This window comes from Chenopodium album, chromosome 8 (genome assembly GCF_948465745.1).
Source record: "Chenopodium album chromosome 8, dcCheAlbu1.1, whole genome shotgun sequence".
Taxonomy (NCBI): domain Eukaryota; kingdom Viridiplantae; phylum Streptophyta; class Magnoliopsida; order Caryophyllales; family Amaranthaceae; genus Chenopodium; species Chenopodium album.
In genome coordinates, this window is record NC_137841.1 from 55,974,050 (window position 1) to 55,987,511 (window position 13,462).

A 13,462-nucleotide genomic window follows, 5' to 3' on the forward strand; every position below is an offset into this window, starting at 1 on the left:
TAAACTCGAGAATTTTACAAAGTAAGGGGAAGTTGGAAAAATATGAACTTTAATGTTCAAATAAAAATTCCAACATCTAAATTTTGTGAATCCTTGAAAATTATATCTTCCAACATGAAGATAACCAAATTTCTATCACAAAAATTGAAACTTTATGTTTCCAATCAACTCTAAATGATTAAAACAACAAAGTTTAACACAAAATAACATGGAATTTAGTGGTTTTTAAAGTTTCAATCACTTATCACAAATAAAGTTTGAATCTTTAACACTTAGGAAGCCTCAAAACAAAAATTTTCACACTAAAAAGCAATTAGTTTGCAATTATGTGAAAATAAATCAACCTTTAAGCATCAAATACTACCAAGTAAGTGTGCTTTAAGGAGACTTAAAAATGCAGAAAATAATGCAAATAATCAACCACATAATCAACAAGTTATGCCATTAATTTCAAGGTTAGAAAAGACTTAAAATTTTTCGTCAAAAACGAAAAATCCCTCGAAAAAAGCATTTCTGGTCAGAATTTGGCTAAAATCACAGTTCTTATGGGGAAAAAAACCTTTCCAGAACACCTTTTCCACCCAAAATTCACTATTTTTGGGCGAAAATCTGGGTTCTGGGCCAAATTCGACATTAAAAACGGAATTAAAATAAATAAAACCGAGATACTAATCTAATTAGCAACTTAAACCAGAAAAATAAGCCAAAATAAACCTTGAAAAACATGATTATAAAAATAAACGAGCGGGGCTCCGATACCGCTGTTGGGGTTTGGTGAGTCCGACTCACCGCGGAAACAACCCCGACCCAAGGAACCACTCGTAATTAATAAAACCATAAAGCATAAATAAATAAACACAAGAAAAGGAAGAATGAATCATACCCTTGAAGCGAGCTTCGCCCTCTCAAAACGGGCTCTTACTTGAAAGCCTTGAGCACCGCAAATGCCGTGCCTCCAACGGTATCCACCCACAAAGGACGAACACGACTTTTTAGGTCTGCTACCTTGGAGTTAGCAAGGTCCGACCAAAACCCAAGTGTTAATGGAGTTTAAGAGTTTTTCCAAAATATGGAATGCTCTTTCTAACTCCCACTCAAGCACTTTACTCCAAATCCCAAGGTTGGTATTTATAGAGGAAAGTATGAGTGGGAATTTCTATCCCATCAATGTGGGATCATGAAATTCCACAAATTAATTTAAAGCTAAATTAAATTAAAATTGCAAAGTAATAATAAATCTACAAGTGACATTACCATGTGAAATGGGTTGGTGAGGACCACATGGAGAGTAGGGGACCATACTTGCTCCCCACTCAATACTCTCCTTGTGCCACATGTCCTTACCCACTTGCTCCCATATTCCTCAAGCTTCCCCATAGTGACCGACCCTATGGCCCAGCCACGAGCCCAGCCCCGCACCAAGATGCGGGTTGCTGCTGTGCGCGCAAGCCACGCACTTGGTGCGAGCTTGCTGCTGAGCGTGGCTACTAGTGCGTGCGCTGCTAGAACGCCTAGCTTGCGGCAGCTAGCTGCTGCACGCACCACGTGCACGCGGCTGCTAGCTGGTGCTGTGCGTGGCTGCTAGCACGGTGCGCTAGCACGCACCTAGCCAGCCATGCTAGGCTTGGCTTGGTGCGCTTGCTAGCCACCTATGCTTGGACATTTTTGCCCCTAGCATTCGGATACTCGGGGCACTCCGATGCTAGGGGTATTTTGGGAATATGGTCGATTTATTATTATTTTGCGCGTCTCGTCTTTTTATTATTTTTTACTCGACTTCCGACGATCGGTTTCGACGCTCCAAGCTCGAATTACCGACGTCTAAATATTTAACACTCGAGCGACGAATTAATTTCTTCCGAATTAATTTGTCGAGTCGGTTCGTATATTTTGCTTGGGTGTGACCCGAAGGGTTCAGTCAAGATTAAGCTGTAATATTAATTATATTAATATTACTGATCGGAAGAGGCCTCCACCCAGGCATTCCGATCACTTGACCTTACTGAATATATTAGCTTTCTAATAATTCTGAACCCGCTATCAGAATAATACACTTGTTCGAAGGACACCATTCCTTTCAGGTGGGTGGGTTGTAGCCTATAGGGGAGGCTAGGGCGCTAGGCTATCTTAAAAGGAGAAGGGTTTTCGGGGTAGAGGAAGGGATTGCTGCCGTGAAAGGGGTGGGGCTAGGGTGGTCAACGCCAGAGTTGGTGGGTCAAATCATGCTTTCCGGGCAATGGTCCCTCCTCACAACTAAAAACTCATTTTTTTCCTTCCATGCCACTTTTTTTTTAAAAGGTCCTTTCTCACAAAATAGTGGACATAAAAGGTCCTTTGTGACAAATTTTCCTTAGTTTTATTATTACCTTGTACTTAATCCTACCCTATCATTTTGTATGGTTTAGATTAAACGTGGTTTAGGGTTTTATTTCATGTACTAGTGCCTCCTTATAAATAGAGTTCTTTTATGATGTAAAAACTTAGACTTGTTTTGATTATTGAAATTATAAGAGTTTTTCTCTTCTTTGAGTTCTTTGTAATCTCTCATTTGTGGTAAAATCTCAATTTTTATCAAACTTTGTGATTGATTAGATTGAAACCCTTGTTTCTCTAAACTTTGTGACTAGTGAACAAGTTATTTTGCTAGATAATCTTATTTAGTGTTGATTATTTTAGCTTGTTCTCTTAGATCATGATCCTTTATTTTTCTTGCACTCAAAAACTTACAAAAACCCACAAAAATTGATATTTGTTCTTCTTTTTCATATCAAATGGTATTAGAGCCAGGTTTTTGGCTTTTGATCCAAAAATCACGATTTTTGTTCTTTGTGAAATCAAAAGCCATAATTTTTTTGGTGTGAGATTCTTGCTGCTGCTATCATTTTCCCATTAACACCATTAATTAATCATCATATCATCTCCATTAACCATCATCATCACCGCCCACTTTCTTTTTCCCTTGATTTCTTTTTGTCTTAGTTGTGAGAATCAACACCCAGACCCTTCTCACACTGCAGCTTGAAGCTCCACCACCACTATCGTCGATCTGGACTATTGGTTCCCAGTCAAGCACGCAGTTTGGTTCGGTTTTTAATCGGACTTTATTCGGATTTCTATCGGGCCACATTTGGGTTTGCTCTTTGTAGAACAGAGGAGTGTGGCTTTGTCGTCATCGTCATCTTCAATTCAATCAGAAAATAAATCATTTTTTCGATTTGGTTGGCTAATTCAAGCATTATTTTGTGAATTGTGAGCTCTAAAATCTCAGTTTTCTTTGATAATTGAAATCAATGGTGAAGTTTCAATTGTGTTTGAAGGGGAAATCGACTTGCCCGCACAAACACTTGGGTACAGGTGTCCGCACCCAATAGTTTGTGAAAAATATTTATTTACGTATTTACACCTTATATAGTATCACCACTTTTTTATGAATAGTGTTGAGACGATTATATCCCTAAAATGTTTATTTATGTATTTGCCCTCATTATATTAATTTTAATTATTAATTTTGTAAACTCTTAATAATAATGTGTGGACATTTATACCCCTAAAAATATTTGTTTACATAATTTCCCTAATTAGCATTACCAATAACTCCAAAATGAAAGAACTTCCAAATATAGGTAGTAATGACTAATGATACACGCATCGCTCACGTTAATCGCCCTACTAAATAGATAAATCACATAAAGTGCAAGTAGAGAGTAAGGGATAACTCAAGTGGTTAGAGTTTTCCTCCCGATTCCAAATGATTCTGGGATCGATTCTCATCACTGTTGCCCTTGTAACTCTCTAAACACCAAGAAAAAGGCATAAAATGCATGAAGATATGCGTCAAAATTCTTAAGTATGAACATATGGGGGTTATGGTATTTTATTTAACCATGATTTTTAGTTTTCACATAGTTTTAGGATTTATAATTGTATTTGTTAAAAAAAAAACGTAAATGGGTCAGGGTTTGCTGGGAAGTAAATATCACAAAATAGATAAAAGCAAGTGATCTCTAATTCAAAGCGAACACTCTGCTGAATTCCGGCTGTAACTGGAAAACTGGTGATGGCAAATCCACTCTAGCAGGGTCAGCCAAGTGGGTTAATGGCAGCATTCCTGAATTTAAACCAGGAATTCTTATGCCACATTCGTCCCCTCCCACTGTCAGTTTTTTCATCAATCTTCAGTCCATGGCTTGGGATACTACTAAAGTTGTTGATTGGTTTGTTCCTGCGGATGCTTCTACAATCCTGGCTATGGAGGCCCCTGATATGACTCAGGCTGATTTCCGCTATTGGTCGGGTACCCCTTCTGGAAAGTACTCGGTTAAAACTGGGTATGCTATGCTTCAACAACAAATTTCCCTTCCTTCGATACCTTCCGCCTCTAATTCATTCTGGAAGGTTCTTTGGTCTCTTCCGGTGCAGCCTAAATGGAAGTTATTCTTATGGAAATTGCTACACCGCGCTCTTGCGGTTAAGGTAGAACTCAATCATCGAGGAGTTCCGATTCAAGACGTCTGCTGTGGCCTCTGTCGTTCGGAACCGGAGGATTTACAACACCTTTTCAGAATGTGCTTTAATGCACGTTCGGTTTGGAGGGGTGGATGCCTTGGCATTCGCTCAGAATTTAATGGAGCCCTTTCTCTCTCAGATTGGATCCAAGATTATATCCGACTTTTTATCGGTCAGGATGGTCTTTCTAGTACTCGCGTAGGTACCTTTGTTGGTACGCTGTGGAGCTTGTGGTTATGTCGTAATTCCAGGATTTTTAGGGATTCTTCTGTGGCTCGGCCTTTTGAGTCTCTGTTTCAGGAGGTAATGGATAATCATGCAATTTTTGTCGACTCAGATGCCTTTTCTAGCATCCCTACTATTGCGGCCACAGAGGATGGGCCTTCTTTTCCGCCTGGATTTTACATGGCTCAGCTTGGCCTGACTCCGCATGGGAGTGTTCTTCTTTCTCTTCAGATAGATGGCGCTTGGGCCAAAGATTCTCGACGAGCAGGAATGGGATGGTGCCTGAATAATGAAGACTCTCTGGATGATCGGAATATTGGAGGTAGTCACTTCGGGGTGTGTTCCTCGGCCTTACATGCGGAGGCGTTGGCTTGCATGTATGGGCTACAGTGGGCGTTTGATCAAGGTTATATGTCTCTCGCAGTTTTTACTGATTCCTATCTTCTCGTCTCCCTGCTTCGAGGGGAGGGCCAAGGCTATATCGATTATATTTGGCTTATTCGGAAAATTCTACAACTTGCCTCTAGGTTTCGGGTTTGCCGAATTCATAAGGCGGATCGCCAGCGCGTCCACAGGGCTCATCTAATTGCTGGAGAAGCGGTGGTTAAATCTATTTGCTTTAGTATTAATTTGTAATTCCTTGTTTGTATCCTTTGTCAAAAAAAAAAAAAAAAAAAAAAAAAAAAAAGAAAGAAAGAAAGAAAGAAAGAAGTGATCTCTAATATATAACCCAAGAGAATGGGTGTGATGTCCAATTGAAAGTCCATACTACCAAGGCTTATTTATTAGAAGATTAAAAAATAAAAAATTGACTCATTTGTCTTCAATCAATTAAGCCCTATGTGTTTTCCCAAAAAAAAAAAAAAAAAAAAAAAAAAAAAAAAAAAAAGCCCTATCCCTAAAAAAAAAAAATCAATTAAGCCCTAAAAATGAAAAAACACACACGCGCGCGCGCACACACACACACATATATATCCATATGTGATCATTCTCTTGTCCCACACTAAAACACTAAAAAGGGGGAGTGTAGTGGTAATGGAATCCCACATTGAAAGAATTCAAGAGTTACCACCACAACATAAGGCTAAGGGGCCACTCTCCTCATTGCTATATGGTTTTGAGGTGGAACCTCTTTGGTCTTGTAAAGTGGTGGACTTGCACTCTCCCATGACAGGTGCGGTCTAGACCTGTTTTAACATGGTATCAGAGCCAGGCCCACGATCTCACGATTGGGGCCTTAATGGCTAAACTATACTGGGCCAAAAATTATGGCCTGGACAGTTCACATGTGAGTGGGAGTGTTGAGCCCAGTAACAGCCCACATGTGAGCATTCTCTTGTCCCACACTAAAACACTAAAAAGGGAAAGTGTAGTGGTAATAGAATCTCACATTGAAAAAATTCAAGAGTTACCACCACAATATACGAGTCTGGACTAATGGAACAAGAAAATATATATAATATTTTAACAAGAAAAACAAATAATAGCTATTAATTAATTTAGTCATGTAATGTCAATTGGGATTTTCAATAACCTCACCTCTTATAATTGTGTCATAATTCATTTAGGAATAAAGAGAGTATATTCAATTCAACCTCCTAAAATTATGTATTCTTTAACCCAATGCACTCAAATGTTCAAGATTGCCTTGATGTGATGTTTATTGGGATAAAAGGAGGAAATAAAATTGATCACTTTGTAAGGAAATAAGGGAAGAATTGCAGATGTGTTTATTCTAACATAGTAACAGAATAAAGAGGTTGACCAGTCTCTACATGGGGCCAAAGTTAGTCGCAATGGTCCGGCAATCTCTCACCTTTTATTTGCAAATGATAGCCTACTCATTGCCAGAGTTAACCGACAAAAATGCAAAGTTGTACGAAGTAGTTGATTTACTCCACCAATAAGTCGGAAGTTTCTTTTAGCAAAGTGAAGAATTACGGATCGGATGTGTTTGGATAGTTTGAAACTTCGGATCGAATAACCTATTTTTATTGGATCAGATTTTTCTTGATCCAAAATATTCGAATATCTATTATTTTGGACCTTATCTAATATCCGAGTTGGCCACCCCTGATCTTCCTCTTCATCGTCTTTCCCCTTCCTAAACTACCCGTATGAAATGCGCCAAATTGTAACAATGTTGTAATACAAATATACAACATCAACTCGTCTTGTGTGCGGCCGACCACACCGTGTGACCACTTAAAGTAACCCCTATAACATTGATAAAGTAACCCCTGTAATACCAATCAAGTAACCCTTATAACACTGACCGAGTAACTCTATAACAATAATGAAGTAACCCCTATAACACCGATCAAGTACCCCCATTACACTATCAAAGTAACCTCTATAGAGGCTAGCCACACGGCATATAAGACTTTGTGACACAACATTGATTCAAGAGTATCAAGCTAAGTCAATAAATATTTTCAAGTATTTCGTATATTAAGTAATAAAGTCACAAATTGAATACTACGTAATAAGGTTGGGAGTATGATTTCCTATGAAAACCATTGATTGCTAAAACGACTAATGACTAATTTTCATTGAGTCAATAATAGTATCCTAAGTCCTACCGTCATGCATAAATAAATAAATAAATAATTTTCTTATCTTGCAAAATACTAGTACATACCTCTTTTTTTTATTTTATTTTTTATTTTTTTTTATTTTTATGGAAAGTAATAATATCATTAAATAATAGGCATACACATCTACAATAATAAAACACAAATTCAGAGAAAAATATCATATCTTTTACAATCAAAATCATAACTAATTTGCATATTCGGCACAACTCATACTCCACCGCTTCAAGCTTGACGCGAGCTATAATTTTCAATGTCTTTGCATCTTTCCAAGTTGAGACCTCTGCAATTTGCGTGCGCTGATGTTTAGATCGACCGGTTGATGACAAATCCCAGACCCATAAGAATCCAAATCACCTTCCCAATTATTATAAGAACCCTAAAAGTAAAATTCTCATCCATGGATGAGAATCAAAAGCCTAGAAAATTGGGGAAATCCCAGAATATTGGACATACTCTCAGAGATGGAGAGAACAAAACAAACAAAACAAAACAAAACAAAAAAATAAAGGCTTGTTTGACATCAGTTTTGGTTTTTAGATTTCTGTTTTTTTTTTAAAACCAAAAACCAAAAAAGGAAACAAGAAAAAGTTGTTTCCACTTTTTTATTGTCAGTTTTACAAATTATCATGATTTTAATAAGTTTATATAATTTTTGATTCATTATAGGGTATATATCATATACTTTTAAAAAACAAAAAAAACCAAAAAACAGAAAACCACGGTAATGCCAAACGAACCCTAAATTATATTAAAGAAAAGGGCTGAAAATAGTCTATTTTTCGGCCTAAACGACCAAGAAAACTAATACCCTAGAAGAGAGAGGAGAGAGAAAGAGAAAAAAGAAAAAAAAAAAAAAAGGAATTTTGAAGAAAATAATTACAGTATATGATTTTTAATTTAGTACATACTTTATCTAAGGTCACTGAAAATTCAAAAAGATACAAAGACCATCTAGAATTTCTAATCTAAGGTCACCAATTTCAGCAAGAGCATGCTACTGCTACTACTACTACCTCAAAAGTCCAGGAGTAAAAACATGTGTTCCTACTAATCATACTACTATAAATAGCAAATCAATTGATCATTCTTTCATCATCTTAAGTTCTTTCCTAGCTAGCAAATAATCTTAAAAACAATATCCTCTTTCATCATCCTTTCTATTTTTAGAAGTTATGGGTGTCTTCACATACACAATGGCCGAGCTCACTAGCCCGGTTGCCCCGGCTCGATTGTTCAATGCTTTCACCATTGACAACCATAACTTTTTGCCTAAGGTTGTACCCGAGTTTGTTAAAAGTATTGAGTTTGTTAAGGGTGACTCTACTACTGTTGGATGCATCAAAAAGATCAGCTTCCCTGAAGGTTAGTTACACTACTATATTGCTTATTTCCCTTATTAGAAATGTTAGTGGACCATTTCAATCAAAAGCTTTATACTTTATCAATAAATTTACCTAAATAACAAAGTATACAAATTTCATATTTGAAAAGAACAAATTAATACGAAGCCAGTTGCATTTCGTTAAAAAATTATTTAATTTAAGAAAAATTGTACAAATAAAGTCAAAATTCAGTCAAATCTGTAAGTGAGATCAGATCATAAAAAATCAGACCAGATCAAATAAATTGAAGGCGGCTTTCAATGACAAAAATATCTTAATCTATGTTGCAGGGGCTCCATTCAAGTATGTAAAAGATAGAGTGGACGAGATTGATACAACCAACTTCTTCATCAAATACACTAGCATTGAAGGAGATGTACTTCGTGATACTTTGGAATGTGCAGTTTACGAGCACAAATACGAGCCTTCAGGCACCGGAACTAACTACAAGATGGTGGCACACTACCACACCAAGGGAGATAATCAAGTGATGACTGATGAGGAAATTGCAATGGGAAAAGAGCACATTAAGAAGATTTTCAAGACTGTGGAAGAGCATCTCATTGCTAACCCTCAACTCTATGCTTGAGGCGCTTTATTTACGTCCGAATGAATAATGTTGACTACACTGAATTACCTTTGTTTGAATTAGTTGTCGTGTTAGTTCTAATTACAATACTTAACACGAATATTAATTTTGGATTAAGGGGGTATAGTTCAAATTTACATATGAGTTATATGACTACCAAAATATTGTAATGTAATACGTGTAATGTTGTACTTTTTTTTTGAATAGCGTGTAATGTTGTACTTGTTTGCTTTGCTTTTTTATTGGGAGGGGTGGAAGGTGCTGCCGTAGGAGATGATGGTTGTTGAAAGGAATAAAATGTTTCGTAATAATTTAAGTATTGTTGAGTTTGGTCTTTCATGGTTTCTCCTTGATTAAACTCTATCATATAGTTATTGCTTCAAAAGAACATCGTTTGGTTCACAAAGTGATATAGATTTCGTAATAGTTATGAAACTAGAGTGATAGGGGGTTGGAATTTGATGAATATTGATACATAAGGGGAAAAAAAATTGTTAAACTTTTCAGCTTCTATCTTGATGAAGCTTTCGAACATTAATTAAACTCGTGTACTCGTTTTCAAAATTCTACTTTCTTAGCAAAGATGGATTCATCGAATAATAGGGAAGACTATTTAATGGCTACAATAAAATTGTAGCTATTGTAAATAGTTTTAATCTTGGCCCTAATGTTCAATCTTGTCCATTCATCCAATTGACTCTCATTTTTAATTAAAAATAAAAAATAAAATAAAATAAATATTGTTTTCTTGATCACGAGTAAAATACTGTTTAACAATTTCTAATGCAAAAATTTTGAACTTTGCCATTGATGCATATTCTAGCAATTTGTAAGTTCTAATAATTCTCCCATCTCCATTAAAAATCAATATTTGATTACAGTACATTAACAATAATTATTTACCGCATTATATATTACAAGCCCATAATTTTTGCATAAAATTTATAAAAAAAAATGAATCATCCTCCATTGTTAAATAAAACTAGAAAAAGGGAGGAAAAAAGAAGAAGATGATTAAAAAAAATAATTGCGAAATTTGTCTCTAATTTTCAAGAAACCAATCAATTGACATTAAAGATGAAAAAAATTGGAAACATCAAGTAAGATAAATTAGAAATTTCATCGTTCGACCAAATTTTCTAGTACTTAAAAAGTTTTCTTTTTTTTATTTTTTATTTTTAAAGTCAACTAAATGGATGGATATGATGAATTTTATTAATCAAGGGTTGTGATTCACTCAGTTACAATAGCCACAATTTTATTGTAGCCATTTGAAAACTGCCCCGAATAATAGTCGATAATATAAGTTAAGCCAATGATATACCAAATTCACGACCAAATGTTTGCTTTAATTGCATATTTGCAAGGTATATATTGCCTTAATTCTTTTGATAAGTTAGTCTCCTAAATTTATGGTTACATGATTCAATATATGTTTCTGATATTAACCTTGTCTTTTCTTAAGCTTCACCGTGATTTTGTTTTTGGGTAAAAAATTTTAATTTACGGAAAATTTACCAAATACCATTGAGTTTTAACTTAATTCACCATATACCATTGAAAACTTTCTAATTCACCATATACAGTTCAGTTTAACAAAAATGTCACCAAATACCTTTTTTTTTTTTTTTTTTTTTTAACTCTGTTAGTCATTAGGAGTTAAATGCGACACGTGGCAGCCTTTAAATGACTCTTATTTATTTAATTAATTAATTAAAAAAACAATTTTTTCAAAAAATGAAAACCACCACCAATTGCCATCTCCTTGCCCCCACAACCGCCAGCCAGCCCAGCACCCCGCCGCCCGCTCCCAGCCTTGAACCACCACTGCGTCGGCGCCGTCCTTCACCCAGCCTTGCGTCGTTGCCCACGTCCCTCTCTTGAACCACCATACCCAACCCAATTTCTCCCCTCCTAGCCCAAAACGCCTCCCAAGTAGCCTTTCCACCTAAGTCGAAAACCAACTCTCAGCGGCCCACGTCGCCATCGCTCGATTTCGCTGCAAATTAACCGCGTCGTCACTGCCCAAATTGTCAAAAACCACCACAAATCCCCTCCTCAACAACCGGGAAATCGAAATCTTAAAACCCCAAAATCAAAACCCAATATTTTGATTTTGGGGTTTTAGGGTTTTGGGGTGGTGGTTCAGCGCGGGGGAAAGGGGTGGAGTTGGTAGAGGGAATGGTGACTTAGGTTTGCCTCCATGGGGAATGGGTTTTGGGGTCGGTGGTTTGTGCGTTGGTGATTAGGGAGCGAGAGTTTTTCAAGGGAGGGAAAGGGTTTTAAGGTGGTGGCCTGGGATAGTGGTGCTAGCTGGCTGGTCGAATTCCATGCCGGCTAGTTGGATTCCCTGTCAGCTAGCTGGTTGGATTCTGTGCTGACAAGCGGTGTCAAGATAAGGTGGTAGCTAACAGGGTGGATGTGGGTGGTTGTTTTTATTTTTTAAAATTTTTTGATTATTAAATTAAATAAGTTAAAAGGGAAACAATTATATGTTGCCACGTGGCTTTATTAGCCTTAATGACTAACGGTGTTAACGTTCGTTAGTCATTAATGACATGTTGTGACATTTTTGTTAAAATGAATGGTATATGGTGAATTAGAAAGTTTTCGATGGTATATGGTGAATTAAGTTAAAACTCAATGGTATATGGTGAAAAATCTGTTTAATATATATATATATATATATTAGTATTTTCCCATTAGTTACTCATTTGTCAAATGAGCAAATACTTAGTTGCTCATTTGTCAAATGAGCAAACATTTTTTTTAATCAACAAGCATTACTTTGCTATTTGTAAAATGAGAAACCATTAGTTTGCTCATTTTTCAAATAATTAGTTACTCATTTGTAAAAGGAAATTTTGACATTTGCTTCCGGCAAAAAAGGACCTTGCTTCACATTTACTACCGCTTTAATTTTTTATTTTATCTTACTACCACCCAAATCCCAAAGTTATAGATATTGCTACCACTTAACATAATTCGTTAGGATTCCGTTAGGTGGGACCCATTATTTCATTGAATAATAATTTAATTTATTAAAAACAAAAAGAAAAAAAAAACTTTTTTAAAAAATAAAATCCCAGCCACCTCCCCCTCCCCGTCAGCCACCCTCCCCCCTCCCATTGCCGGCTTCCGTCGTCTGCATCGACGCCCAAACACTCTCCTAACACCGGCGAACCCCATCTCCACCATTTCCCAAACACGACGCTGCTCGAAACCACCCTAAACGGGTGAAAACGAAACCCTAAAGCCCGTTTAGGGTGGTTTTAGGGGATGAATTTAGGGTTTTAGTGGCGGTTTTTGGGTGGGAGAAGGGGCGGGGGGTCGATTCCGGTTGGGAGAAGGGAAAATGGGCTGTTTCGGTTGGGGGAAAGGGGGAGATTGGTCGTTATTTATTCAGGTTAGGGTATTGGTGGCGGAGGAGCGAGTTATGCACAGTCGCCATTGATGTGGATTGGACAGTGTATATGGTGTGATTTGGGGGCAGCGTTGGACGGTGTATTTTGGTGTGGGTTGGTGCGATTTGGGGGCAACGTTTATGTTGGTGGCGTTTGGAAAGGAGGTGGGCTGCTACTAGTGGAGTTTGCGTTGCAGCTGCTGGTGGAGTTCTCGCTACCGCTGCTGGTCGAGTTCATACTTGCTGCTATTATTGTTTTGTTGCTGTTGATGGGGAAAAGGATGTGTGGGGTCGCCGACATCGGATGTAACACCCTAGAAATTCCTTTATTTTAAAATGCTTGTTTTGCCCTGTTTAAAAATTTTAAATAGGAATATCTAAGACATTATCGCCATCGTGAAAAACGGCTAAAGCAACTATCAAAGACACACAACGAAAGACTAATTTCAAAACAATTCAAATCAAGTCAACTTGAAAAGTCAATCAACAAAAATAAAGTCAAACCAAAGTCAAACGAAGTAGAATATAATCAACCTACAACTTGGAACCATTGTAGGCCCTTATTAAAACAGACCGAACTCAAAACCCTTTTCGTTAGTCACACAAAATAATAAAGTCATAAATAAATAAAGTAATAACACATTCATATACTTATAGAATTCACTCATGCCCATTCATGAATATGCTTCATCACATGAAAAGCTTATCTCTACTTGTTTCCATTACTCTCCATTAAAAATGGGTTATCATAGGGCCAAGA

At 36.9% G+C, this 13,462-nt stretch overlaps 2 protein-coding genes across 2 annotated transcripts; both read left to right on the top strand.

Annotated features, from left to right (window-relative positions):
- Positions 1-4,182: 4,182 nt before the first annotated feature.
- Positions 4,183-5,367, top strand: LOC145643071 (uncharacterized). The gene has a single exon (XM_081694234.1). It carries the CDS (start codon positions 4,183-4,185, stop codon positions 5,365-5,367), a length of 1,185 nt encoding a protein of 394 aa, XP_081550360.1.
- A 3,093-nt stretch (positions 5,368-8,460) lies between these two features.
- On the top strand, positions 8,461-9,320 carry LOC145556151 (major strawberry allergen Fra a 1-3-like). The gene is made up of 2 exons (XM_081617801.1): positions 8,461-8,690; positions 9,001-9,320. Exons 1-2 carry the CDS (start codon positions 8,501-8,503, stop codon positions 9,297-9,299), a joined length of 489 nt encoding a protein of 162 aa, XP_081473927.1. The 5' UTR covers positions 8,461-8,500; the 3' UTR covers positions 9,300-9,320.
- Positions 9,321-13,462: the final 4,142 nt, after the last annotated feature.

Coding starts and splice junctions, on each gene's coding strand:
- LOC145556151 (XM_081617801.1), top strand. CDS start 8,501: ATGGGTGTCTTCACATACACAATGGCCGAGCTCACTAGCCCGGTTGCC. Junction 8,691..9,000: donor AAAGATCAGCTTCCCTGAAG/GTTAGTTACACT, acceptor TCTATGTTGCAG/GGGCTCCATTCAAGTATGTA.
- LOC145643071 (XM_081694234.1), top strand. CDS start 4,183: ATGGCTTGGGATACTACTAAAGTTGTTGATTGGTTTGTTCCTGCGGAT.